Below are 27,828 nucleotides of genomic sequence, written 5' to 3'. Positions count from 1 at the left end.
TAAAACAGCAAACATTCATCATATTTAAACTTCGAAACACACACACACACACACACACACACACACACACACACACACACACACACACACACACACACACACACACACACACACACACACACACACACACACACACACACACACACACACACACACACACACACACACACACACACACACACACACACACACACACACACACACACACACACACACACACACACACACACACACCTTTTTATAAATTCATACCGATGTTATAGACAATTAAAAATTATTAATATTAAATTAAAGGATACGAGGTAAAAGATGCCAGAAAATATTTTTTAACAGACCTGCCACTGTTCTTGGCTTGAATGACGTACATTTGATGCTGGATCCTGTGGTACGGGAGAATAACGAGGAGATAAAGCCGATGGAGAACAATCTCGTTTACGAGAACTAGATGAGCGTGACCGCCGTCCTAAGCCTTGACACGACCTGTGCATGGCACAGGGTGAGGAAGACTCCCTCCGGATAATCTCATGATGGGGAGAAGTATTACGACACCAAGAATGAGATTCATGATGGTGAACAGCGTGAGAAAGACCAGTCGGAGGAAGACAAGAGCAATTATGATATGATAAATAAGGCATCTCATTTCCATAATAATCATAGTTATAAGGTACGATCTCCATTCCAGAAAGCATACTTCCTCCATGGTGGACACAAACAGGATGAGGAGGCGGCGATGGACAACACCATGAGGACCGCATTGGTGACAGGTGACGTCTGCATCCATGCAATTCACTGTAAGGATTAGGCGACATTCTTATGTGGTCCATGATGTCCGGTCGACGAGGCCACACATGTGGGGGATGTTTGTTGTGTCGACTATGGACTGATCGGGCAGGAGACACTTGACAAGAAGGCAGTCCTTGGTCATCTGTAGACGTGCCTTGAGGTGGATCCGAATAAACGCCTTTCTCACCTGGTTTCTCATTATGAGAATAAAGGGGTTCATGTGAATTCGGACTCAACCATTCAAACTCGTGTGAGGCAGAACACAGGTCGGCCACTGCAACCGTTGCTTGTTCACTGCGGTCTTCATCGTCATCATCTTCCGTATCTTCGCCATCCTGCCTGTCTTGTGAGAGAACTGCGCCCGTAGGAGATTTCAGGCCGTTCTCACTCGCATGCATGCTAGATTGGCTTTTCATAACAAGAAAAATTCTTTTACCATCCAAAGAGGGCTTCCCGTTGTTTTTCCGCTTCTCCGTCGAAGTGGCTGGCATCCACTCATGAGGAGAGCACTGGCTGATGCAGGCGCCACACTCAACTTAGGTTATTCTGTAGCGTTCCTCGCCGTTGCACTTTACGGGAGAGGATCCAGCGCATCCCATCGACAGCGGTGATTAGTTTTCCTAAAAACTCATTTTCCGACGTGTCGCTTAATAACGTTTGTTCGTTTCAAAGCCGCTTGTTTCGGGTGCGGGTCGAAAAGTGTCTGCAAAATTGGAACGGCGGGAGAAGATGAAGGGGGTGAGGGAGAAAGCCACCCCCCCCCTCTCTCGCCCAGCATCTCTGGCAAATATCCGCGATGTTTTAAAAATAACTCGCTCACGTAATTTCCCAATGATGTACAGTCATCGCATTCTCTCTCGATTCACACTCCTTTCCCCACTGCAAAGTGCCCTCAAAATAACACAGGTTGTGACCCCGATGCGATTCCGCTGCTCTACAGGCTTACTAATTCAAAATAATGAGAAGCTCATTAAAATGAAAAAGAGAAAAAGGAACAGTTTTTTAGGTCACTTTTTTCCTTGTTTGAGATTGCATTCGAAAGACATTTTATAAAACTATGTTAAGACTACCTTACATCTAGTAAAATACATCAATCAAAGAACTAAAAATTTATTAAAAATGGATTTAATATTTTTCACTTTGGAATCAATGAAATTTTAATCGATAAAAGAAATAGGAAGCTTTTTATTCGATTATTAATTGTAATGCAAAATGGGTGGGGGGGGGGGTAGGGAAAATTATCACATGTTGATACTCACACAATTAAAACATTCAAACGAACATTTCCTATGTTTGGGAATATGAAAGTTGAAAAATTGGACCTGTTTTCCAAAGGTTTTTGGACGAAACGATAAGTGCAGAAGATCAAAACATCGCACAAATCCAATACTTAGTTTTTTTATTTTCACTCTTAGATTACACGTTTTTATAATGATAAACAGTTTATATTAAGTAATCTTTCGCTATATCTTAATGCATGCATGATATCTTAAAGGGAAATGCAATGATACAATGGTAATTAAAGCATTTAATGCATAATCATTTAATAAAGAATAAAATATGTATAACTATGCAGACATTTTTATTATAAGGGTATAAATTAACATTAACAAGTTCCAGAATTCTCTTAATACATCTTTTAGCAGTAATGAATGTAATTTGATGAAAATTGACAAAACAAAATATTCAAAGGTGGGGTGGTGGTGCTCGCAGCTATTTTATTTAAACAATTATTAATTCATATAGCAACGAAATTTTGATACCGAATATGATAACACTCACTTTTGAAGTATAATATTTTAATTAAAAGTTATTTCACATATTTTTGATTCTGAATTTTTGAGCCGCTTCCAATGTTGTGAATATATCTCTCAAAAGTTAAAAGATCTGAAACATTCTATGAATAACATTCTTACCATGATGCTTAAATATTAGTAAGTCATTAGTCAAAAAAGCAGAAAAAAATTAATTTTCTATTTCTAGCATCTGTCACCATAAAAACATAAGCATTTGACTGAAATTTATCAGTTAAATTATATTAACCTTCTCAGGGATGTAAGGCAGTGAAGAATAAAAATAAATATTGTTATTTCATTAAATCGAATTTCTTTTACAACGACTGCAATTCAGAATGCGAAAATAATAGAACACAATTCATCGTTTTGAATTTTAACCAATAAATTTTAATATTTTTTTATTCAGAATTATTTTAATTATAAGAACGTTGACATATATATGCGCTAAACACGCAAAAAGATAAAAAATTTCCAACTGGAATCTAATTAAAATTTCAACTTAATTAAAGTTTCAACAAAATTAAAACAATATCCCATAATAACTTTTCTTCGTACAATAAACTAATTAAAATAGTAAAACTGAAATTTATTCTGTCATAAACATTCTCTAAAAAAAAAAAAAAAAAAACGGAAAATTTCCGAAGCTAGCCTCATAGCAGGTAGAGAAAAATTGCACAAAATATACGATTCATATATTTTTTTATATTTAAAAAAAAATCATGAAAATTTCATATGTAAAATAGGTAATGCTTTTTAGTTGCATTCAGATAGGCCCGAGTTACTTAGGAATAATTCAATGGACACATTAATTTTAGGCTCTTTAAGAGCCACTCAAGACGCTCTTTTCTCAGATAGCCATTTGCTCAAAGCTTTTTGGTCCGGAAGAAATAAAAGTTTCTTTCAAGTGAGGATCTCCCTTAAGATCTAATCTGTAGCACTTCAAATGTTTATTAGTAGGTATCTCATCGGAAGCCTATCCGAAACAGACATGGGGGAGGGATAGCTTTTGTCTACTTAAAATGGTTTTTATTCCGGAAGCATGGCTGAAAATTCAGGTATATTCTTTATATTTTTCAAAGGAGGCAACATTTTATAAAAACATATCTAAAAGGAGAAATTCTAGCTGATGTGACACATAAAATGAAACAAGCGTAAAAAAATTACTCCATTGGAAAGATTTGCAAAACCTTCCAACTCTTAACCTTGAAAATACATACATTAAGAAAAATCCACGATACAAATAAAGAATAAAAGCAGATATAAAAAATAATTATGAATTCCAACATACATTTCCAGTTCAATTTAAGTTTAGTTTAATCATATTAACGTCCCGTTTTAAAGCAATACTAGGGCTATTTTGGAACGGACCTCGTGATTTTGAACCGCGGTCAGATGACGAGGAGGTCACCTGAGCTGGCACCCCCACTCCAAACTTCCACGTCACACAGCGGGAGAACGTTTGGCCCCAACTGATTTAAGATGCACCAGACCCGCTTACAAGACGGTTCGTCGGTGGAATCGGGTCTCGAACCTGAAACCCTACGGTTCCGAAGCCGAGACCTTACCACTAGGTCACCGCGGCTCTCCCAATTTAAGTTAAAATAAGTTTGTTAATCAACTTTGCTCATAAATTTTGAAGGATATGACAATAGTAAAACGATTTTAAAATTGTCTACGCAATACTACCATTTCACATATCTGATTTCTAATTCAGTTAGATTAATATTTCATTTTGTAACACACGGGCTATTTTGGAACGGGTCATTAATTTTAAATCATGCTCAGAAGTCGAGGACGATAAGTGAACCGCCATCTCACTCTCCAAAATTCCATACTACATCAGAAGTAGGTCATTCGACTTTCGTCGGATTTAACATTAAATAGGCTTCACACATAAATGTATATTTTAGTTGGTATCAAGTCTCAAAACTACAACTTTCAAAAGTCGAATCGCTATCACGACGTCACCCTTGTTCCAAAATGTACGACAGATAGATCGGGAAGCGTCTGTTTAAATCCACAGAGTTCAAAACTCGTATTACTTCAATTGCCGCACATACTAACTTTTGTGTGATAGCCGGAACAACTGTTACTGCTCGCTCACAACATGTGTGTGATGTTTCATGTGTATGTTCGCATATTATTTCGTGAATTTACATAAAGATTTAAAAAAAATAATTCTTCAAAAATATTGCCGTTATTATTAAGTACTTTAAGGCTATATGCATTGTTGAATTCTATATGAATTTTGTGTTAGGATATAATATATATATGCAAATATACAATCACCAAAAAATATTATCGCATTCTCTGGATGCCTGAATTTCCTCTGGGTTTCAATAGCATATATCGTTTTGGGAACATATTGCCATTTAGACTCAACTACAAGTTCATAGAATATTTAAGATATTTAATGAGGAATCCATGATATTTTTATTTCAAACAAAAATGATTCTGGATGATTCAAAATTTATTTTAAGTGAAAACCTAATAAATCGATGCTCATGTTTGATTTGCAGAATGATGCATATAAAGTTGCGAAACTTCAGATCACAACGATATCTTTAAGAATTCTTTGCTGATTTTTCTCTCTCAAATTTCCAGTCCATAGTATTTGTTGAAATAGGAGACTTTCATAATCAAATTATATTTAGTTAACAAGTAGATATGTTTTTCGTTTTTAATTCTTTATTTAAAAAAAGTTTCTATATTGAAAACAAAGAGTGCAAAAGTAAATGTAATGAAAATAAAGAATGAAATAAATAATAATAAAAAAAGTGCCCAACTTATTTTAGCGATTTATATGAAGCTCTACAAATTTCCAAACATTTACCTGCCTAATGCAGAAGCGATGTAAAAACATGGTTGTGAATAATAAAACATATGATAAAAATAATAATTAAAATAAATATTTTTTTATTCCATCTATATTTTGACGTTTCACTCGAAGAATAAAACCAGCCACTATTGGGGAAAAGGAGAAATATTTAATAAAGGATCCAAGGAGAGAGGAAATGCAACTTCAATCAACAGAAACTTTAATAAAAGAAAATGGTAATATGAGCATGATAGAAGTTTTAACCTATAGGTGTTTGGTGTGAAATTTAATAAACCGGACAAACATTTGTTTTTAGAGTCATTTATTTAATATATTATATATTAAAACTAACTATACTTTGTTAATAATGATTTTCGTTAAAATTCTATTTTACTTTCATATGAAAATCAAAAAGTTTCCTGAAAATTATTTGAGCATAATAATAATGTTTCAACGTTATCATTTAACATGTTTTTTATTCAAAGGCATTGAAATGCACTTAGTGATAATAGCATCCACTATCCTTCTTTTCGAAACACAATAAAACAAAGTTTTGCACTGACACATATAAACACCAATCAGATCGAGAGAAAAAAATCGAAAGCAAATTGTCATGCAAAATCGAGTTAGATTTAATTGTAGCACTTAGGAAGTCAGGATTCTAAACAGGCTAAAATTCGGAATCATCTCGGCTCTTTTAAACCAACGAATTTATTTTTTTCCATAATCATTCAGTGCAAAATAATTCTTATCGCTCTGTTATTAATACATAATAATATTATCAATAACAGAACAATGCATAATTATATCCCTCGTTAAATTGCTTTTCACATACTATATATCAATCGAAATTTTGAGAATTAATACTAACTCTGTAATCTTTGCAGTTTATTTATATATTTTGTGATAATTACAGCAGGCAGATAGGTATGGTTAAAATACCGAAGAATAAACGTTTTTTAAAGCAATTTTTCTCCTTTCCATAAAGCAGGATGTTTTCGGTTCCACAGAAAAATAGTTCGTAACCTTGAAAAAAATTTCCGTTACAATGCTACAGCCGTTGTGAATTTTGCCGCAAGAATTCTAAATTTTTAAATGCAATTAAAAAAAAATCAAATTAAAAAGAAAACTTCTTAAAAATCCAAAATACATTTAAAAAGTTTTACACATAAAAAATATTAGGAATCATTCCAATAGGAAAAAATACAGACAATCCAGATTGAGAAAGAAATGCCGTTACTTTACTATCTACCTTAATAGCTAATTAATAAATTTAAAACTGCTAATTATTCAAGAATCAAAAGAATGATGTGCACATTTTTTTGATAAATAATGTATACTTTAAAAATATAAAACAAGTATGTTACTATTAAAATGAATCATTACATTATCTAAAAAATCCATAGACCATAACTCATATTAGAATGAAGTGGGGGGGTGGCGGAAGGAGAGAAAATGAATTTCCTCATTCGGGTTATTTGCTGTTCAACTTATCAAGTATCTCGTTCATTAATGATGAAATAAAATTGCAAGAAACCTTAATGAAACCAGAGGGAATGGTCTCCCCAAAACTCCCTCGCATATTTTCTAAGCCGATTAAAACCAACATTTGGCATAGAATGATAAATATAATAATAAAAAAACACACATTTCAAATTTGATATAATTAAGTAATTGCCTTTTGCGTTTACTTGTTTCTGAAAGCGTAGACCGACAGACGTTCAACCTCCTGTTGGATTTGGCTAAGAAATTGATAAGTGTCTACAATATAGATATTAAATCTGTATGCTGAATTTTATCTATCAAGATAGATCTCTAAATTCGAACAAACGGGCAGATAGACTTCCTCTAAATAAATTTTGAAATTTTCTGAATTTTTTTTTGAAAAATTTGATAAAATTTTACAAATTTGGTCTAAAGACCGTTTACTAAATTTCATCTATCTAGCTCAAATCGTTTTTAAACTATCTTTGTCACAGATGGACATAATATCAGAAAAGTGTTTTCCGGACTCAGGGAGGTCTAAAAATGTGGAGATTCGTCAAAATCTCGAGTTCAAATTTTTTTGACGATTACAATTTACTTCGTATACGAAGAAGTAAAAAAATTAAAAGTTCTTTTTGATTCTACATTTAATTATTTTTCCTTATTTAAAAATAAATACTGATATATCGAGTGATATGCAACGATATTACCTAATTTATTTTTAGTTTGCTTTCGCAATTTTAGAAGTTTAATGAGGATTAATCATTGTGTACTACTATTAAATAGGACATCTGGGACATTCTATTACTCATAAGATAAATAACTCCTACAAAAATATCAACATTAGTATAAAAATATTTAAGTCTAAATCAAAATAAACTTTTTTTTTCTACAAAATGTTTCTGAATGAAATCAAAAAGATATAAATAAAACACCAATGTCATTTAAGGCATTAACACTTTCGATGCAGCAACTCACGCATGATATTCGGGCTATATATCTAATTAGATTATGCTGTCGCTTACCTATAATAGAGAAAGGGTCATCTAATTTCTAATTTCATGATTCGCTACTACTACATAGTTGGTGCGACTCACAGGCGAGTTGGCAGTCAACTAACAGCGTTAAACTTTAAGAATGATTTTATGTATAAAAACTGACATTTTAGTTTATCTTTTTAAACAAGTTCTTTGAGACAACAAACGTAGAATAAAATGCATTCAATTTTGCAGTTTTCCAATAAAATTTTCCCTTTGTCCAATCTTTATAATAGAAATGTTGAAAGAAAATACTTACCCAAGTGCGTGGACAATAACTTGAGCGATAAACTGGTCTTGGAGGTACAGGTGGTGGATTACTATATACATTCATAGGAGAATTACCATAAGTTGCAGGGCTACTATAAGCCATAGAAGGTTGATTTCCATATCCAATACAGCAATAATTCTGATGTACACTCCGTCTGTGAGCTCTGGGCTTCCGACGTGGTATTTTAACAGGGGCAGTACTGCAACTGGAGCTACTGGAATCGGAATCTCCAGGGCAATTGCGACCACTTCGTAAGAGTACTCCAGAATCGCTAAGACCGCTGCTCATACGATTTGGGTCTATTTTTGCGTAGTCATCTAGCACAACACTACGGGAAATCATCTTCCTCCTGCGCCTCTTATCTGGAACGGAGGGTGTGCAGTCATAGCAAAACTCATCCCCATAGAGATTAGACAAGTTGCAACGACGCCGAGGCCCCGCTGTGCTGAGAGGCAAAGATCCAGAGGTGTCACTAAAATCGGACTCATTCTGGGGCCTCTGATGTGCAAAAATCACTTCGCTCATGTCACTTTCGTTAGAGAAATCCGCCAGTCTGTTCGAATCGTTGTAGCAGTAGCGACGCGGCTCCGAGTTGCATAATTTATGCATTCCACTGTCATCTTCTTTGCGAGGTTGCATTTGATCGCTTCTTACGGCTCCATTGTCCGGTGCGCGACTTATGTCCATTAAGTGGATGCGCTCCGATCGCCACAATGCGCCTGCAGGAGTATATGGCACAGACTGCATCCTCCTCGAGAAGAACACACGAAAAAACGCTTAAAACTCCCAGATCACGATTGTCACAAAATAAAACAGACGGTTAGTAATTTCTATAGGTGAAACTTTGGTTATAGGTACTTCATTAAAATGGGACCTCTTTCGAAAAATTTACAATAAGTAAAAATAAATTTAAGTGTCACCAAGATGGTTTCGTGACTTACTCTCAGAAACAACCATCGAAGATGCACATAATTCAGTTTCAACAGGAAACGATAATTAAACTGACGTGTAATAAAGCGAATTTCTTTCACAGCTTTCTTTAAAAATATTAAAGAAAACAAGCATTTTTTAAAAAATAGTTTGGTTTATCTAAATGAAAAAAAAAAAAAAATAGCAGGAATAAAAACGCAAAACAGTCCAGAAAAGAGAGCAATCCATCACTGAAAACAAACTACATATAGCGACTATACCGAGACTAATTTCGGAATGATAATCGCAAAGAAATATAATCTAAAGCCCATCGCATCGATGAACCTTACCCCGTGAGAAAAGAATTCGCTGTAATGAACCTTTCATCAAGTATGAAGACAAGATGTTTACATTCGAAAAATGACTCCTCAATCTCTTAGGAATTGATGTAACAGCAGTGGCATAAATACTGATAGGAGATATGATACTGCTGCGAAACACAGAACTGCTTTGAATTTATATTCAACGAAAAAGACACAAACTAAGAGTCATATTTTAAATTAGTAAATGAAGCACAGAATAGTAAAAATCATAGTATTTTATAAAGTTTAACACAACAATACAATATTGCAGGTTCTTAATTCAAACTATAATTGATTTTCTAAAGTTTAATAAAATTAAACAAATGAGTTAATTCGCAATAATTAAAAAAATGCACATAAAATATTGTATCATGTTTAAAAATCAAGAAAATAAGAAATTACTACAACTAATTGTAGGAATCGAAAAGCATTATATAATTATTATTAAAAAGAAAGGCAGCATTGTTTCCATATATAATTGTACAAATAGCCTGAAAATCTATTTTGCTAAAGTTTTTATTAAACTTGCTGGGGTGAAAGAAAAGTGAAATAAAAATTGCTAATACTAATCCGTTCAGGAAAATTCACTTTAATACTTTGAAAAAAAAAAAAAAAAGGGGGGGGGGGGAGATTTAATAAGAGAAAGCAATTTTAACATTTAATCTGAAAAATGTATGTTTTAGACTACCTAGAGTTCGAAAAAATCATTTTTGGAATTAATCTGGCTGTTGGTCTGTGAAGACAATTTAAAAATATATCAAGCTAGACGGATGAAAGGCTTTGTGTATCGTTTTGACGTCACAATTGCTAATTTTTATTAAAATGTTGGACTATGTCCGTCAGTCTGCCTGTCCTTGTGAACACCATAACTTAAAAACGTAATGATTTATATAGATGAAAACTAGTATATGGTTTTAAAACTAGATTCCCAAATATTATCAAATTTTGAACTAAACCCGTCAATGGGTTGGCTGTCTATCCGTCTATATGCGAACACTATAACTGAAATATAAAACAGGGTAGACGAGTGAATTTTAGAATATGATCCTTACAACAAAACTATAAACATGTTTCTACTTTTAGTCTAGATCCGTCAAAGGGCAGGCAATTTGTTTATCGGTATGCATGTATGTGAATACGATAACTCAAAAACACACTAAGCAAGATAAATGGAATTTCATATGTTGCCACCAAAATTGTAATTCAACATCATGTAAATATGCCTTATTTTGTAAGTTTATGAAAGAATCGGGGGAAGAATACTTTCTCTGGCAATTATCTAGCAATGTAAAAATGAAAAATAAATGCATATACAAAGCAGCACTAATCATATAATTACACCTTCGAGTTTGTAATGTAGAATTTTATTTCTACACAAAGAGGAATACATAATTCTTTCATCAATATGGAATCATATGGAAGGGTAATGAGATTTAAGGAAACTTCCAATTTGAACTGCAAACTTTCAACAGAACTGACTAACGAATTATGAACATTTTGCTTTTATAATTATATTAACACTAATTACTTATCTAAAAAATTTTTCATCAAACGAACAATTAAAAAAATTTTAATTTGTAGAAAATATTTTATATAATACAATTATTCTATACAGGGTGCCTCTAAAAAGTGGAACAAACATTTTTTTTAAATGTTGTACCCTGATACATATTACCAGTTACAAAATTTCATTAAATAAGGTAGTCAATTGTTCGAAAACATTTTGGCTTTTCTGGCAGTTGATAAAAATTTTAAGAGCTGTAAATATATATAGTAAGAAAGGATAGACATAATTAAAATATTCAACAATTAGGAAGCGTAAATAAGTCACAGTTTTTAAAGTGTAGTTTAGAAACTTAGTATCAACATGTTTTTAAGGACCAAGGAAGTGAATTACGCTTAATTACAGAGTCCTCAATAAAAAAATTAATTACTCCACAAATTAAAAATTTTGACCAAGCGAAATGTTAAGTTTGTGGGTTAGAATAGTAACAAGTCTGTGTTTCTAATTACAGCATCATGCAGAAAATATTCCTTTTGTTTCAGTTCAAAAAGAAATAACGGATTTACAAACAATCCAATTCATTTTGATGCAAGCAATTGATTTCATTTCCTTTAAGATTCCAATTCTAAAGCTATCTGGTATCGATCTGATTGATATAAAGGAATTACACTGAAAAAAATTAAAATTATTTAAAAAATTATTAAAATTATGCGCATGGAATACTTATCCAGAAGACTTACAATGATTCCATTCTTAAATATCATATATTACTGTTCAAACATATTTATCAGAAGAAAATTTTGGTTTATTAAGTCTTTCTTAGAGGATGAAAGTTGTCAGGAAACTCTTCATAACCACTCTTTATACTCATTTTAGATTTCAAGATATGATTATTTAGATAAATGATAATGTTAATGGAATAATATATAAATTTTGTACCTTATTGTTTTCAAAAGTGTTAATACGATTATACTTATGTTTTTTTTTCTGGCTCTTCTTTCAATCGTTTTTTTTATGTAATAAATCTAAAGAATTTAGCATCTTAATCCAGATGAACAAGAATTGGAAATATTCTGATACTCATTTCTATTTCAATTACACCAAAAAAGGACAACGGTTTTTAATTTTTCAAAAATTTAATCTACAAAATAGCATTCTAAGATCTAAATACTGTTTAAGTAAAGTATTTACAAAATCCCGTGATTGTATAATTTTTATACTTTCAAGACAGCCTTCCCCCCTATTTTTACGCCATTATTTGAAAACTTCTTTTCTTTCACTCCAATTAACAATATATTTTATAATCAATTCATGATTTAAAAACAACGGAATTGAATAACAGGTGCACTCATCAAGCATCTGTAGATCACATATCTTTTAGGATCTGTTAAATATGTGGTTCATTTACTTATTTAAATATGTGGTCCATTTACTTTAGTCGCAAGTAATTGATAAATTTCTAAAAATAATTGAAACTTTATTCACTATAGATTTTCTAATAAATCTTTGATAAATAAAAGCATATCTGATTGCAATGATATCTTCATGCATTTTGTGACATGAGAAATAAAAATAAACACAAATATGAGAAAGGGGAAAGAAAAAATGTATGTACTAATCAAAATTCAAAGAAATCCTGATTGAATAAACAGTCAAGTGACTTCAAGATAAACAAGTTATCAGAAATATTTAAAGGCAGAACTTCCATTCATAACAGTGGATAACCAGTGATATCTCAAGCTTTTTGATGGATATAGCTGATAATGATTTAAAAAAAAAAATAATTTTGTCCATATTTAGTTAAGGGGAAACTTAAATTCGACCTTTTCAATCCTCTTGAAAAGATGAACTGTCTTGTTGAATTATTATTTCTACTCAAAGAAAGACGACGACTGGAGAACTAAAAGAAAATCGGACATTTGAAAGCTAAGTACCAATTTCTCGAACACTTTCTGGGTAGCTGGTAAAATCTACAGAAATTTAAAGTGACAAAAATCTAACTTTTAAGAGTTTTACAACAGGAAGGCATTTTGAAATGAGCTGCATAATGCTCATTATGGCCATTAACTTCCAAAATAATGTAATTGAAAAAAATGTTGAGTCGAAAACCACTTTCAGAGAAAATGAGTAGGATGTATTTAACACTAAGTGCAACACTTCTCTGATACACTGAAATTGCCATTGGAAAACTGTCTATTGATTAGTCGCGGTAGATCTAATTATAATTTCTGTTTAAAAATTAAGAGCAGAGCAATGAAATAATTAAAAACTCAAGAAACTAATGTATTACTAAATTTTAGGACCTAACGAATTACTGGTGCATATTTACAATAAAAAAACCCTTTTAATATGGTACACAAAAGGGGGAAAACTTTATTTTTATATATTATTTGTACAGACTATTGAAAATATCAAAGCGTATAAGTGTGGTTGGTAGAAACCATGGTCAAGAAAAATGATTTAGAAGCTGTTTCAATATATGCAAACGTAGCAATAGGTCTCTCTATTAATGTTTTTTTTTTCATTCAAGTTTTTATTTCAATCGTTAATAAGTTAACTTTGCTCAAAGACAGATCGCCCTTCCCCATGCTCTGTTAGGAGCGATGAAAACTGCTTAAATAAGAATTCGAAATGGATGCTCTTATTTGCATGTTTAATTACAAATAATAACAGTAAAATAAATTATTTTCGAGGCATATCACTTAAAATAATCAAAAGTTTACGATAAGCTTAGTAATTAATGTTAATAAAGCAAGATTAAATTAAATAGTTATTTGAGCAGCTGAGAAGATAGATATTTATTTCTTGAAATATTCTTTTATAATTGAAACAAATACCATTATGATAATGATTTGTAAGCTCAAGTTTCCACCAACCGATACTTTGTATCGATTTTAATACTTTTTTAGGCGCAATCACCTTTCACCAAACAGTGCATTAAATCAGAACAATTAGCGAGATATTTTTAAGTTTTTTTTGTTTCATTTTCAAAAATCGCCTGCATTATCCACACACAATATGTTGCATTTTATTCAATAATGTGTTATTCATTCATACTTTTAACACTAAATAAATTCACACTTCACACAGAATATTGCTTCTGGGCTTTTTTCATTAATTTAAGAACTCAGAAATCATTTTTTTCCATCATCAATATGAGCGAATTGGAATCTGTTACATGTTTCGACTTTTCTTCTAACACTTAAAATTATTTCAATATGTCTTAATCTAAAGCAACGCTGAAAGACATGCAATGTTTTTCTTCCCCTTTAGAGATTTTTTTATTCCTACCAGAAAATCTTTTGGTCAAGTTGAGAAGTTTCCCAAAGTAAGTGAAAATCATGCAGCTTTGAAAGCTTTTGATTATTCCTACATACCTTTAAAACTATTTGATGGGAAATGAATAAAATTTGGAACACTAATCAGATTTTGTTTTTTCGATCGTAGTCACATTTTTTGTCAGTTTCTTCAAAACATTTTAACTTATGAATTTAAAAAATAATAAATACGACATCGGTTTGTGACAACATTGCTTGCTTTTTAAAGTCCTTGACTTTTTAGATACGGCTAGTTACAACAGATCAAAGGTGAACATGCGTACTTAACTTGTGGAAAAAATGTTATTCGCTAATTAAGAATAAATTAATATGAATTTTGTTCAATAAACTTAATATTTTTGTTAATTGATAATTATTTTTTTATAAATATTAAATCTTTGTTACTAATCTATTGTTAAAAAATGAAGCGAGGAGTGCTGTTTATTTTTGATAGTGTTATTTGTAGATCATGTCTTTCGCTTAATCGTTACATACTGGAGACACTAAGCATTCTGAGCATTTCAAATTTTACTTCGATAGGAATGATAAAATAATGAGCTGAGCAGTTTTAAAGAAGCAACCATTTGCACTTTCTCAATATAAAATACTTGCCAGTATGGGGAAGGGGTAAGGTTAAAATAAAAGTTATTCTGAATACGCCCGGAAATTAAATAGGTTTAGAATAATTTAGTAAAAAACAATATTTTAAAATAAGCTTTTATAAATGTAGATTGTTTTTATTTCAATCCTATTCTACTATTTAATAAAATAAATTTTATGGTATCAAGAAATAAAATCTTTCATAAAATCACAAACTAAGGCAGTAAGGGCATAGAATCAAAATTAAAAGAATAACAGATAAATAAGTTCCGGAAAGATTACAACTGTGCTTTATCAATTAGAAGTATAAAAGCACAAAATTTGAAAACTGGCGCATGAACTGTAAAAATCCATCTTTAAAAAAATATGAAAAAGAGTCAAGCTAGTTTTTAAAAAGTAACAAAATATTGAATTTTATATGCAACGTAAATTTTATAGACTAAAATTTAAATTTGTAAATAGATCAGTCACGCAGATGTGAAGAGAAAAAGAGACGGAACTGTTAGAAACAACGGCTTTCCAGATAGCAAATCAGATCGTTCCTGATTAAACTATTCAGAATCAGCATGAAATGGTAAGGGGTTATTCAATTTCTTTCTTGTTGCTGATTAGTTTGTTAAATTAAAAAAAAAAATCAACAATTCTTCAATGAAATTATAATTGCATTTAAGCTTTTAAATTACCGACTCAAAATATTAGACAGTTTTAAAGAGTTGCTTAAAATTTCGTGCTGATGAATAAGAAGCGTAGGCTAATCGAGACCATCAGAATAGGAATTTCCTTTTTATCAGTAATTTTCTAACAAGTACAATTTCGTTACTGATAACAAGAGTAAATATGTTGTCAGTAGCATATTAATTGAAATGTATGATAAACCAGCATTGAAAACAAAATTAAATGGAAAGCAAAATATGAAAAGCCTTCGATAAAAAAAATTGCAAAGTATTATTAAATTTTATTTAGTTATGTTCATACAAATTTTATATTTTTACAAAGCTCTAAAACCCTCCATGTTTTTGTGCATGCTTTAGGATGGGTTTAATTCGCCAAAATAGGGGTGAGAGGAAATACGAAAGGAGATGTTTACATTTGATAAGTAACCCGGATTACACACGCAGGGTGCGTAGTGAAAAACTGCTGCAAAAATTAAGTACTTTTAAGCACTTTAGCCCCAAAAATTAAGCACCTTTGAAAGAGTATGCACACATAAATTGCGTATTTTCTAAGCGTAGTATTTTTTCTCTATTTTATAATAATGCAGTTTTTATTGAGATTTTTAAAAAAAAATAATTTTAAATATTTATTTTTTAAATTTTAATATTTATTTCTGTATTTGCACATCTTTTATTGTAAAATTATGCCTTTTTGAATTTGACAAAAGCATAGAAATGATCATAAAAAGGAGAGGGGGGAAAAAAACAACTTAATACCAAAAAATTAAGTCAACTTTTAGAAGATTAATAAAGTTCTTTTTAAACTTTTCTTAAAATTAAAATAAAATATCAGATAGATATAACATTTCTGAAAATGTCGATAGTGATGTAGGAGTTCAGCATGACCAAATATTTTGTATTTGTTTTCAGCATGACCCAAGATTTTTATATAAGCAACAACAATTAAGATCCAGCATTGCTGGGAAGGAAAGAGTAAATTTCTCTTTGCACTGACTTATTCTATTAAGTAATTTCAATTGCAATCTTATAAAGCTAAGAACTAAAGCATTCATATGGCTATGATTATAACTGGCAAGACTACCATGAAATTGATGATAGAACAAAGTCATGTTCTAAATAAGTTTTTAAAATCATTTTTAATAGAAAATAATAGCAGCGTTTACAAATAAGCAGACTAAAAAAAACTGTCTTATCGTCTCTTATTTTTAAAAGTGTAGTAAAAGTCTTTTTTGAACGTTTAACGTTTCTAAAATTTAATGAAAACCTGCTTTTTAATCTATAAACAAAAATTCTTACTTCAAAAAATTGCAGAAGAAACGATATACACAATTTCCAAAGAAATGAAAATGCTTTGACAAGTCCTAGTTTTCATAAATAAAGAAGTAAAAAAAAAAAAAATCCACCCTGTAGTTAGAAGTTAAACAGAAATAAATCAGAGCGTCTCCCCAAAATTTCCTCGCATATTGCAGAGAAATGCCTTGTGTGACATTGGCGTACATTACAGAATATTAACACTAGGTGGGAATTAAATATTTTTATTGTTTCTATCTATAGTGTGATTGTTGGCAAATGTTTTGGGATTCATCTCGGGCATGCGGTTGAAAGTATCCGAAAAGCAAATTTGGGTTTTAGACGCATTCTTCCCAATTGATTAAAACACTTATCGTCACAAAATTGCATACCAAATTTGATATATTTTTGAGTTGTCGCGTTTAAGTATTTCTGAAAGTATAGGCGGACATGTGGCAAACCCCTTGTTGGATTTGGCTCAAAATTTGATAGATGTTTATGCAATAGATACTAAATATGTGTATTAAATTTTAAGTATCCAGCTCTCTTCGTTTTGTAGTTATGCTAACTTATATTCGAACAATCAGACAGAAAAACAAATTTTCTCTAAACGGATTTTGCTGAAAATTTGATCGAAATCTACAAGTTTGGTGCGAGGACCGCATATCAAATTTTATCCATCTAGCTCAAAGTTTTTCTTTGTTATCTTTGTCACTAACAGATATTTTCTGTAAATATGTTTTCGAATTCAAGGAGGTATGAAACGTGGAGATACATTAAAATCTCGAGTTCGAATTTGACGATTGCAATATTTTCTCTAAATTTTGTATACGGTAAAGTAAAAATGCCAATTGAAGCTTTTCTTAAGAAAGTCTTTCTTGAAGCCAGCGTTGAATGAAGTCTTGTTCCTGGGCGTTGCTCAGAAACAAGACTTTACATATAAAGAGAGATTTTATTGGGAAAAAATTTCTATAAGAGCTATTAAAGAAAAAATAATCATTATAAAATGATAAAACCTTAATCCTGAAAAAAAAATTGTATAAAACTTTTTAAAAAAAATTTCTTTACAAATATTTAAGTACCAGATACAGCAGTTCCTTATTTTTCCCCTTAGTCAAATAATAATAATAATAAATAAATAAATTGCAAGATTAGCCCAACAAATAAAAATGTTCAAATGGATGGAGGCATTCAAAAAAATATCACGAAAGATATCACGATCATTGAAAATTAAAGGCGTCAAGTTAAAATTTCATTATACTAGATTTCAAGCGATTGATTAACGTAATTACGTACCACAATTAATAACAATTCAATATAGTACAGTTGAATACCTGTAGTAGGTCGTTCAAGCGAAGTATGGCATAGTACACATTTCGCACCGCCCCTTCCAGATAACTATTCCAGTATTTTAATAAATGGCAATGCACACTGTTGAATAAAAATGGAGGGGGGGGGGGTGCAAAAAAAGAATCATCAAGCGTTCTCTTAATATGTGCCGGAACCCTTGGAATAATTCTTAGAATTTTTCCTTTTTGTTGGTTTTCTTTTTTGATACATCCGGTAAACAAGCCTTTATGACCATGATTTCGAATTGTCATATTCAACTTATGGGGAAACAAAACAAAACGCTTTCTTCACTTTACGAGAAAATTAAGTACTTTTTAAGGAGCTTTTCTGAAAATTAAGCCCGTTTAAGGTGTTTAAAAATGTTTTTCAAATTTAAGCACTTTTCATGACGCTACGCACCCTGAGACGGAAATAAAATAAATTTTGGATTAAAATAAAATAATACGACCAGAAGCGACATCACACTCGCATACACGTAAAAAATGAACGAAAAGGTATTTAATGAGGGGAAAATCAAGGTAAAAGAACGATGAAAATTCCAGAAATGCCCTCATCCTTCCGTGTCTTACCCCTTAGCGGGATAGAATCGTCGAAAAGTTGTACTGAGAGCAAATACGGAAACGAACAATATTTGCATACGAAATCCAAACACGACAAGAGAAAATTCTGAGAGATATCTTTAGAGGAGAATGAGAGATAAAGAAAGAAAACAGAAGGGAAAAAAAAAAACAACAAAAAAAAAACACGTGTAATCAAGCACAGAGTACCCGAGGTCACTTAACGTCAGTTGCAGGCTTTCCATTATTCCGAGTTGCATAACGAACCTATTGTATGTCAGAAGATTTACTTGAGCATTCAAAATTTAACTTCACTTTTAAAAAAAGACATCATTCATAGTAATGATATAACAAATTAGAATTGAAGAAAAAGCATTGTTGCTGCCCATTATCCTACAGTAAAACGACTCACAGAAATAACTTTTCAAACAGAACAGACATTTTTAAAACGCTATTTTTGTAAACCAAATCAATGCTACAATTTTATAAACTTAGAGGATCTTACAAATTTCAAGATGCAAAGTGCGTCCGATTTTGTCAATTTCAAAGCTAAAAAATTTAAAGATTTAAATCTTTACAAAAATCTCTAGCTGAAAAGGCATATGTACGTGCAATAGCAACCCTTAAAGATTTCTATTAAATAATATTTCATTTCTATTATCTTACAGTTATTTCAGTTATAAAATATATGCTCTAACAAAAACTCTTTTTCAACCAAAGCGATGTCTCTTATGCTAAAAATTACTGCAATATTTTATTTTCTGTTTTCCTTTTTCATCTAGAAATCACGACCAGAGATGTTTCACGATTTCATTCTCCTATTAATGGCAGAAGTGATTAGTTAGGATAACTTATGGAAATCGGTAGCTTTGATGCTGACTTTTTTAAAAAACAGTTTTTCAATAAGTTCATTGCGTATTCGTTTGCAGAATTCGGTATTTTAAGATTTTAGTCAGTGCAACACTGTTTTAAAACCATTTCTGTTCATAAGCAGAATAGAACGAATACAATTTGAAAGTTTCTTTTATAGGTTCTTTTGAAATATAGTTGATAGATTTTAAGCTGCTTCTATTATATCCTCCTTGAGAAAGCAAAACTGAATAATGAATAATTTGGTCATTACTGCACAATCTATGCGCCTTCTGTCAACAAAATGATGCAAGATTCGGAAAAAAAAAAAAAAAAAAAAAAAGATTCATTATGATTAATATTATGTTCACACATTTGTTTGACTGTGAAAAGATACCATAATTTGAAAAACCGAACTTCATGCTATTAAAACAAAGCACATATTCAATTTCAAAGGCGGAAATTTTGATATTATGTTTGTGGTTAGTAAAAGATGCGACAAGGCTTAATTTTGTTTCCTATTACGGAAAGAACATATGATAATGGGTAAAATCAAAAGGGCACTCATTTTCATTCGATTTTGTTAGGCGCATTTTTCATTTTGAAATTAAGAATACTAATCGTGTATAAATGTCAGATCTTCTATGAATCAAGAATCGAGCTCGTAATCCTCTTAACAAAACGTGCACTTGAAAATCTCTAATTATTGACGATATTGTGACCCCCAAAACAATTTAAGAATGATTCTTATTTAAAATCACGAATTACAGTTCTATATCTTTAAACTGTCTGGTTTTTTGGCAGATTTTGTGGAACTGTATTTATAGTAAGGTATCTACGGGTAGTATGGCAAGTACTACAAATACAATCACTTGGATGTTTCAGAGTTAAATTGTAATAAAAAGGATTCGACTATCTTGAAATAACTTTTCATGTGGATGATGGCATTGAGTTTGTAACCTTCAACGGCGGTCGTTCTTATTTTGATTCCAAAAGTTTAACATTTTTTTTTTTTCTTTTCTTTTCCCTTTTGCGTAAATATTGAAGTAAAGGAACGTAAAGTACCGTACAATTGAACCTAATAGGACTGTTAATGCTCTTTCAATAAAAAGCAATGAATTACCATAAAATGTTAATTTTTTTTTTCATAATAATTTTAAAAAATGTTTCTTCTACACTATCTCGTAGTTTCTTTTTTGACGATGATTTCAAACTCTGATTATTTGAACCCTTGAGAGCATTTCGGAAAGTGTTTTCTTCTTTGAATTCTTTTCACTTTCATTTAAGTTATTTCAAATAGAAATTTGTCAATTCTCTTCATAAAAATAATGAATTTATGTCTTTTTGTCATTGCTTTTTTTGTTTATTTGGAATAAAAAGTAAAAATAGAACTAAGGAGGAAAACAAGAAATTCACCGAATTACCTTCACTGTCCATATAACTTAAAAAAAAAAAAAAAGTTGTGCGATTTTAAATTTGAAATTGAAAATCAGAGGTAAAAAAAAATTAAAAACTTAGAGGAATAAATAAATACTAATAAAAAAGTGTTATTTTATTTTTTAATAACTTTTTTAACCATCACAATTTCAATTTAAAATAAGAATTATCGCATTATTCTATTTTAACCTATCACTTCTTTAATCTTTATCAGCATTTCATGTTCATGTAACTAAATATAATTTACAAAAACTTGCAGAACTCATGCAATCGACATTTATAAACATTTTTTCGTATACAAATTCATAAAATAAGGCGGAATGTAGACAAGGATTTTGCCAATAGCGTCAGCGCTGTTTACATTTTCTTTCAATAACTTTTTCCTAAGAAAACATTTGCGTAAAAATTTAAGCTTCGAAATAATTAAGGGACGAAAATGCAGATTTACTGAAATATTAATAAACCAATAACAAAAATTAATTAAAATGGATACGAATATAATGCATTTCTTTTTATAATAAAAATTCTGTTAGAGCAAAAAATTGTTATTCTGTTCTAGAGCAAAATTTTTTTTTAAAGCTGCATGATGAGACGATTTATCGCAAACGATTCAATTCAAAGAGAATTTATTATCTTGCCGCCTTCGGTAAAACATAAAAGTCATGTCAATCGCATTTCTTATCGGACGATGAACGCTACTATTCAAGTTCTACTTGATACGGGTTTAGCATACAAGGGCGAAGTAAGACAACAATTTCCAGATAAAAACATATTATTGGTATGAATCCAACATTTTTTTCCAAGTACTTTTCATTATTAAAAGAGGTTTTGAAATCGTTATCAGCTTCCGTCATTATTAGGCGCTAACAACAAAATGATAATAAAATCGTAGACAATTTGTCTCATAGGAAAGAAATTCCTATGCAGTTGAAACTTATATTACAAACAATGCACAAACATTTTTCAGTTTAGTTTTTCACAAACTATCCTTTCTAGTTAAAGCATCATGATTAGTTATCATATCTTTCAATAATATATTAAAAATAATAATAAAACGTTTTAAATATGTTTTAGTTGGCGTACGAAAATATAAAGCATTAATTTTATAAAAAAAATATGAATGCCAAAACAAAATCGTGTAAACGAGAGGCGCTGATAGAAAAACTCTTATAACTAAATCAGAATTTTAATTTTTATTGAATTATTAAATTTGTTTATGACATTAATTGTGGTTTAATATCTTTACAGTAATATATTCAGAGCCTAATATATTTACAGTGCTGTCCATATTTTTAATAAAATCCTGCTCTATATTTTGGTACAATAATAAACGCGTGTTTTCCCATAATTTTTTTTATTTTCATCTTTTAAATATTTCAAAATTTGTTATCATAAAAATAACAGAATTTCAAAATCAATTTTTTCTCAAATTACACTATCTTATAGCATTACTTGTATCGAAACTAAATTTAATTTAAAATAGATTAACTAATAATTATGTTCAGAAAATATTAAATCCTTCCACTCTTACTAAGAAAACACACAAGCACAAAATTCTAGACCTCAAATACGTCAAAAAGCGAGTAAAATAAAAATCGATTTCAAAATTCCACTTTTAAATAATTCCGTTTATAAGAGCTTATGAAATGTTATTTTCCGTGAGTAAATAACACTCACGTGCAAATGAAGTAAAACATGTCTGAAGTATTAAAAAATATTTAAATTTTGAAAATGACAGGATTGTAACATTTCAAAGAAATTGAACATTTGTTTGACAAACAAGGAACAATTACAAGTGGATTTTTATATGCTGTATTCCATCCAGATTTATTAAAAATAGTATTTTCGTGGCTTTGCTTTAAATACAATTCAAGATTGTTTAAGAAACAATGCTTGATATTTTTATTTTGTAATTAAAAAGAATCTTACTCTAAAAAAAGTATAAATCAAGAATGAAGGCAGTTGCGTTCGATTTGAGTTCATAAAAATTGCACGTCACTACCTTTTTACTACCCAACGAGAAAAAGGAGATTATTTTACCCAATATATGCATACGAAAACAATATTAATAGCATACTTTGACTTTTACATATCTTGGACAAGCAATACTAGTGAAATATTTTAATAATAATAATAATAAATGACATAGTAGTGAAGCTATCAGTGCAACTGCTAGAATAAGCGGAAATGTTTATTCTCATCAAAACTTATCACAAAAATAACAGGAAAATTTTGAAACTTGTATTTTATTCCACACTTTTAAAAACAAATTTTTAATTAATCAAATTTTAATGCACTTTGTCCTCTTTGCCGTATGAGCCACTATTTCTTTTCTTTCTTTCTTCTATTTAAATTTAAATTCAAAAACATTTTTGACATATATTTGAGAAATAATTTAAAGCGAACAACAACAATTTCGCCGAGTTTTTTTAATACATCATATATATTGAAGGGGTTAAGTTTAGTTAACAAGTACGCGTGCTTACGTCTAAAGTGAAAAACCTTTCCCTCTTTCTCGTTTACGATTATCTGAGAAAAAGAAGCATTTATCAAGAGAAGCACGTCATGTTTTGAAAATTCCTTCTTTGAAGTGTTGCTTAAGAAAATGTTTTAAAATAGAAATCTCCCACAATCGTAAGAATCGAGAGTTTCATTCAATAAGTCGCCATCTAGTGATCATCAAAACAAACACGACAAATAGCAATCAGTTCAATTTAATATGCATTAACGCCATCTAGTGAAAAGCATAGTAAACCCAAACAGAAATAAACTTGATTTAATCAAAATAGGGTAGCTAAATTTAAAAAAAAAAAAAAAAAAATAGTTCAGAAGAATTTCTGTATTCTCTAGAATCAGACATCATTCGACTGAAAACAAAACCAGGTGCAAATAAGAAAATTTCTGAAATGGAATTGTAATTTTAACGTGAATAAACTTTAAAGATTACAATTAAATCTAAATTATAAGAAAAAGAGATCTTATTGGATAAAAATTATGAAATCAGAAATTTTAAACGGCAGAGATGAATCTTACTTTTTTAAAAATCTAACAAGGTGTTTTTATCTGAAAGGGGGAAATATCCCTTTTATCTTACATTGAACAATTGAAAAGGAAACCAAAAATAACAAATTTGAAAATGAATCCGAAATTAATAAAAGTAAATGATAAAAATAATATACGATACCGCTGCACAGAAAAAAAAAGTGGTGATCAAGGAATCTTACGGTATTAAGCATTTTTCCGAATTTCTTCAGAAAGCCTTTGAATTTCAATCATGAAGGAAAAAGGATTTAGTACGTTCCTATCTTTTTATAGAATTCAGTATAATTATTAGACGATTCAAGTTCAAGAATAACAATTTCAGGAAATCTCCACATCATTTAGATCCTCTTAGAGAACGACTAAAATTCAATTGCCTTATGTATCTGTCTTTGAAACTCAGAAAAGAAAAACATATCGCGCTGCGCATCTAAAATTATTACTAAAAATATTCATATTTCCTTCAATATTTTTAGAATTCACTACAGAGTTTAATATAATATTTTAAACATATTGTATCACAAATTATGCGGGTTTTGTTCAATTTAGTTGAAGACTGCCTTTTATAAGCGAAAGACTTCCGGAAAAATTTGGGATTTCTCAGGAACACATTTATTTTTTATTGGATTACAGGCTATTTTTACGGAAATACATCTAATTATTTTTCAAAACATTTATTTATAATATGCAGGTATAATATTTGGTATTTCTTATATACACATAGCCATAATGACTTTTATAAATCTAAACAAAAATAATTCAGTGTGGCTATGCATGTATATGTATATAAATATTCCACATCTCCTTCACGACTGGGCCGATTTCATCCAAATTTTTCACTCGTGTTATATAATATAAAAGAAAAAACACTTTCAACTTTTTAAAAGGCCAAAAATTAAACATTAATAAGAAATTAACTAAAGTTTTGCTCTCTTTTTTTTACACTTTGAACTATTCTACCACTTTTTTTTTTTAATTCTCCTTATTTTAATATGTCTTTTGGCAATGTTCTTTTTTTTATAGGTTTTAGAGAAGTATTATAATCTGAGTATACGAGTATTATAATCTGAATTCAATTTCAGGAAAAACACAAGCAAAACAGCACAATTATACATACTCCTTGATATATTAATTTTCTCTGCCATTTAAGCGATCCCATTAATGAAAAATGCAATCTTAAGAATGCAAGTATAATAGAAAAGTATACTTTTCTTAGCGGTAGATTTAAATGTTAAAGAAAATTGAGATTCCCAGCGACTATGAAATGCGGCCAGGCAAAATGCAATCAGTAGCAGTAAACTGGACGAAATGGACTCCTTGATTCGGTGCCTATAATACACAAAATAAACGATGGAAAAGTGTAATGGAAACGTGATGGAAATAATGATTTCGTAATTTTTGACTAAAAATATACGATCGGTATTCGTACAAATACCTTTCGAAATTAAAGATTATGCCTGCCAGTAGTCTTAGGACTCTATAGCAAAAGCCACATTAACTACACAATTAAAATTTTCATCAATTCGTCGCGGCCCAAGTTTAATAAAAATCTAAAAGTTTTTAAATAAGATTCCTAATTTAAACTGAAATAAAAATTCAAATATTTTATTTCAATTAAATTAAGAATTTCAATTACTTTTTTTGCTCAAATAAGACGGGAAATTTTTTTCCCAACATTTTTTTTAGGGGGAACAAAATTATTCTAATAAATTGTTGAAAATACATTACAAAATTATTTAAGTATTCTTCTACAGTTATTAATAAAATTTAATTCATTTTGACTATTTCAATTGTTTTTAATCATGCTTGTGTTCACTTTTAGGAAATTAGATTTATAAATTTCATGTTTTTCACGCTCGATTGGGAAGTATCCGAATTCCATAATTGCATCTCTCAATTCTATGAAATTGGAGCTTTTACTTCATGAGCAGAATATCAAGTTCGATCAAGATGGGCAAAATAATAATGATAATAAATTCATTTTAGTAATATGAAATGCCAAGAATTCTTTAAAAACTGCACGTCTGCTTTTTAGAAATCATCCGCTTCCTAATTTTCCAATATATTCTACACAGACTGACGATACTGACGCATTTCTACGCAATACAAGGTCATAGGTTTGCCATTTCTGGTTCGCACAGCTAGGGTGTTAACAGATGGGTTTAAATATAGTGAGCATATGGTGAGGAAATAAGAAATACTTAGCTAAATATACAATAGCTTCCAAACTGTTCAGACCTCTTAGTTTGTGACGTAAAATCTGCATGCAAGAAAATCCAACTATGATAATTTTTCAGTTAACACGTTCACGTCGATAATTCGATAGTGCATCATATAGTGTGCACAATTAATAATAGTCAATCAAATGTTGCCACGAAATGATTTCTAAAAGGCTTCTAAAAATATTTAAAGCGACTTCTAAGGGAATGAGCTACAAGCCTTCAACAGCAATGATCGTATTAAATATTTTAATCGTATTATTACCTAACGAACTGCATTACATAATCTTTGAATGTATATTAAAATAGTTTAAAATAAAACTAGTTAAATTGTAATTTAATAAAAAGTAGTAGCCATTAAATATATTTTTCACATTAATTTAAAATTACTCAGAAATTTTTACCTCTCGAAAATAAAAGAGTATTTAACTAACAAGGTGCCAAAAAAGAATTCTCTTATCCTCAAAAAATCAAGCCGATTTTAGATGCTTTGCTAAATAATAAAACAAGACATTATCAGATTCCTTGCATTTTATAAAACGGTTCAAAGGTAAAAATAAATAAGCTAACGCAACATTATGGCTTTGAGTTTAATATAGAAAGAATCAAATAAGAAAAGTTGTGTTGCCTGAAATGAATATAAATACGAAACTAGCATTTTATAATAAATTGTTAATAAATCAAAATAAGTGCCGCAACAATTTGTAGGGTTTAATTAACCGTTTCATATAGCAATTTCTTCTAAGGTGAGAAAGGATGTTATTAGAATGGTAAGATAACATATCATAATAGTGAAAACAAACAAGTAGTGAATATCGAGAGGGGTGGGGTCAGAAAAAATCTAACATACATACTTTTAAATCGTTATACGATCAGAATTTTTTATATATATAGGTGAAATAAAAAGTGAAGGAACTTATCTTAAAAAAAATTCAGAAAAGAAAGTTATAAGTATCAGAAAAGAAAGTTAAAAATTATGAAGAATCATATATGTTTGATTAAGTTATGAAGTTTAGAGAATTTAATCCGGCTATGTGATTGCAACATTGCACTTCAAAAGAAACCGATTTTTAAACATCCAATACTTTATTATTGATTAGGAGTACACAACTTTGTTTCCGCCGATTTTCGATATGTCGAGTTAAGTATTGGTAGCAATAAGCAGATCAAAAATGCCACAAAGTAAGCTTGGACGTCTGTCAACATAACGGCAGCATCGCAGTAGTGAATTAAGGTTTGCTGCATAAAATTATTCTCGATCAAAGATGTTGGTTTTCGAGAAAAATTCTCATCTTTTGCTTCCATACGAAGAAGGCTGAGACGCATCGAATGCTCTCAAGTAGTCACGGTGAGGCTGCTCTTAGAGAAAGAACATGTTATGAGTACTTTCAACGCTCCAGACCGATTACTCATAGAGCAAGATTATGCTCTAGATTTAGTGGGGACCCATTCGTAGTGAAATATTATGAGCTGTTTAAATCGAGTGAAATCATTATAAAGGATCGATACTGAATGCAAATGATACGTCAGA

The 27,828-nt window shown here is 30.4% G+C and overlaps 1 protein-coding gene across 7 annotated transcripts in view; it reads right to left on the bottom strand.

The window, feature by feature from the left end:
- LOC129959635 (liprin-beta-1-like) overlaps positions 1-27,828 on the bottom strand; it is an 85,082-nt gene that overhangs the window by 39,926 nt on the left and 17,328 nt on the right. For 3 of the 7 annotated variants that reach the window (XM_056072508.1, XM_056072509.1, XM_056072511.1), the window contains exon 1: positions 336-1,515. The exons of 1 other annotated variant lie outside the window; for it this stretch is intronic. In XM_056072508.1, coding sequence (XP_055928483.1) covers positions 336-1,274 — 939 coding nt within the window. In that variant the 5' untranslated portion in view covers positions 1,275-1,515. Of the gene's footprint in view, positions 1-335; positions 1,517-8,178; positions 9,341-27,828 lie in introns of those variants that run through there. 3 more of the 7 variants (XM_056072510.1, XM_056072513.1, XM_056072512.1) reach the window with 2 other exon arrangements.

The sequence above is a fragment of the Argiope bruennichi genome, chromosome X2 (assembly GCF_947563725.1).
Source record: "Argiope bruennichi chromosome X2, qqArgBrue1.1, whole genome shotgun sequence".
Classification (NCBI taxonomy): domain Eukaryota; kingdom Metazoa; phylum Arthropoda; class Arachnida; order Araneae; family Araneidae; genus Argiope; species Argiope bruennichi.
This window is presented reverse-complemented; position numbering and strand designations above follow the sequence as displayed.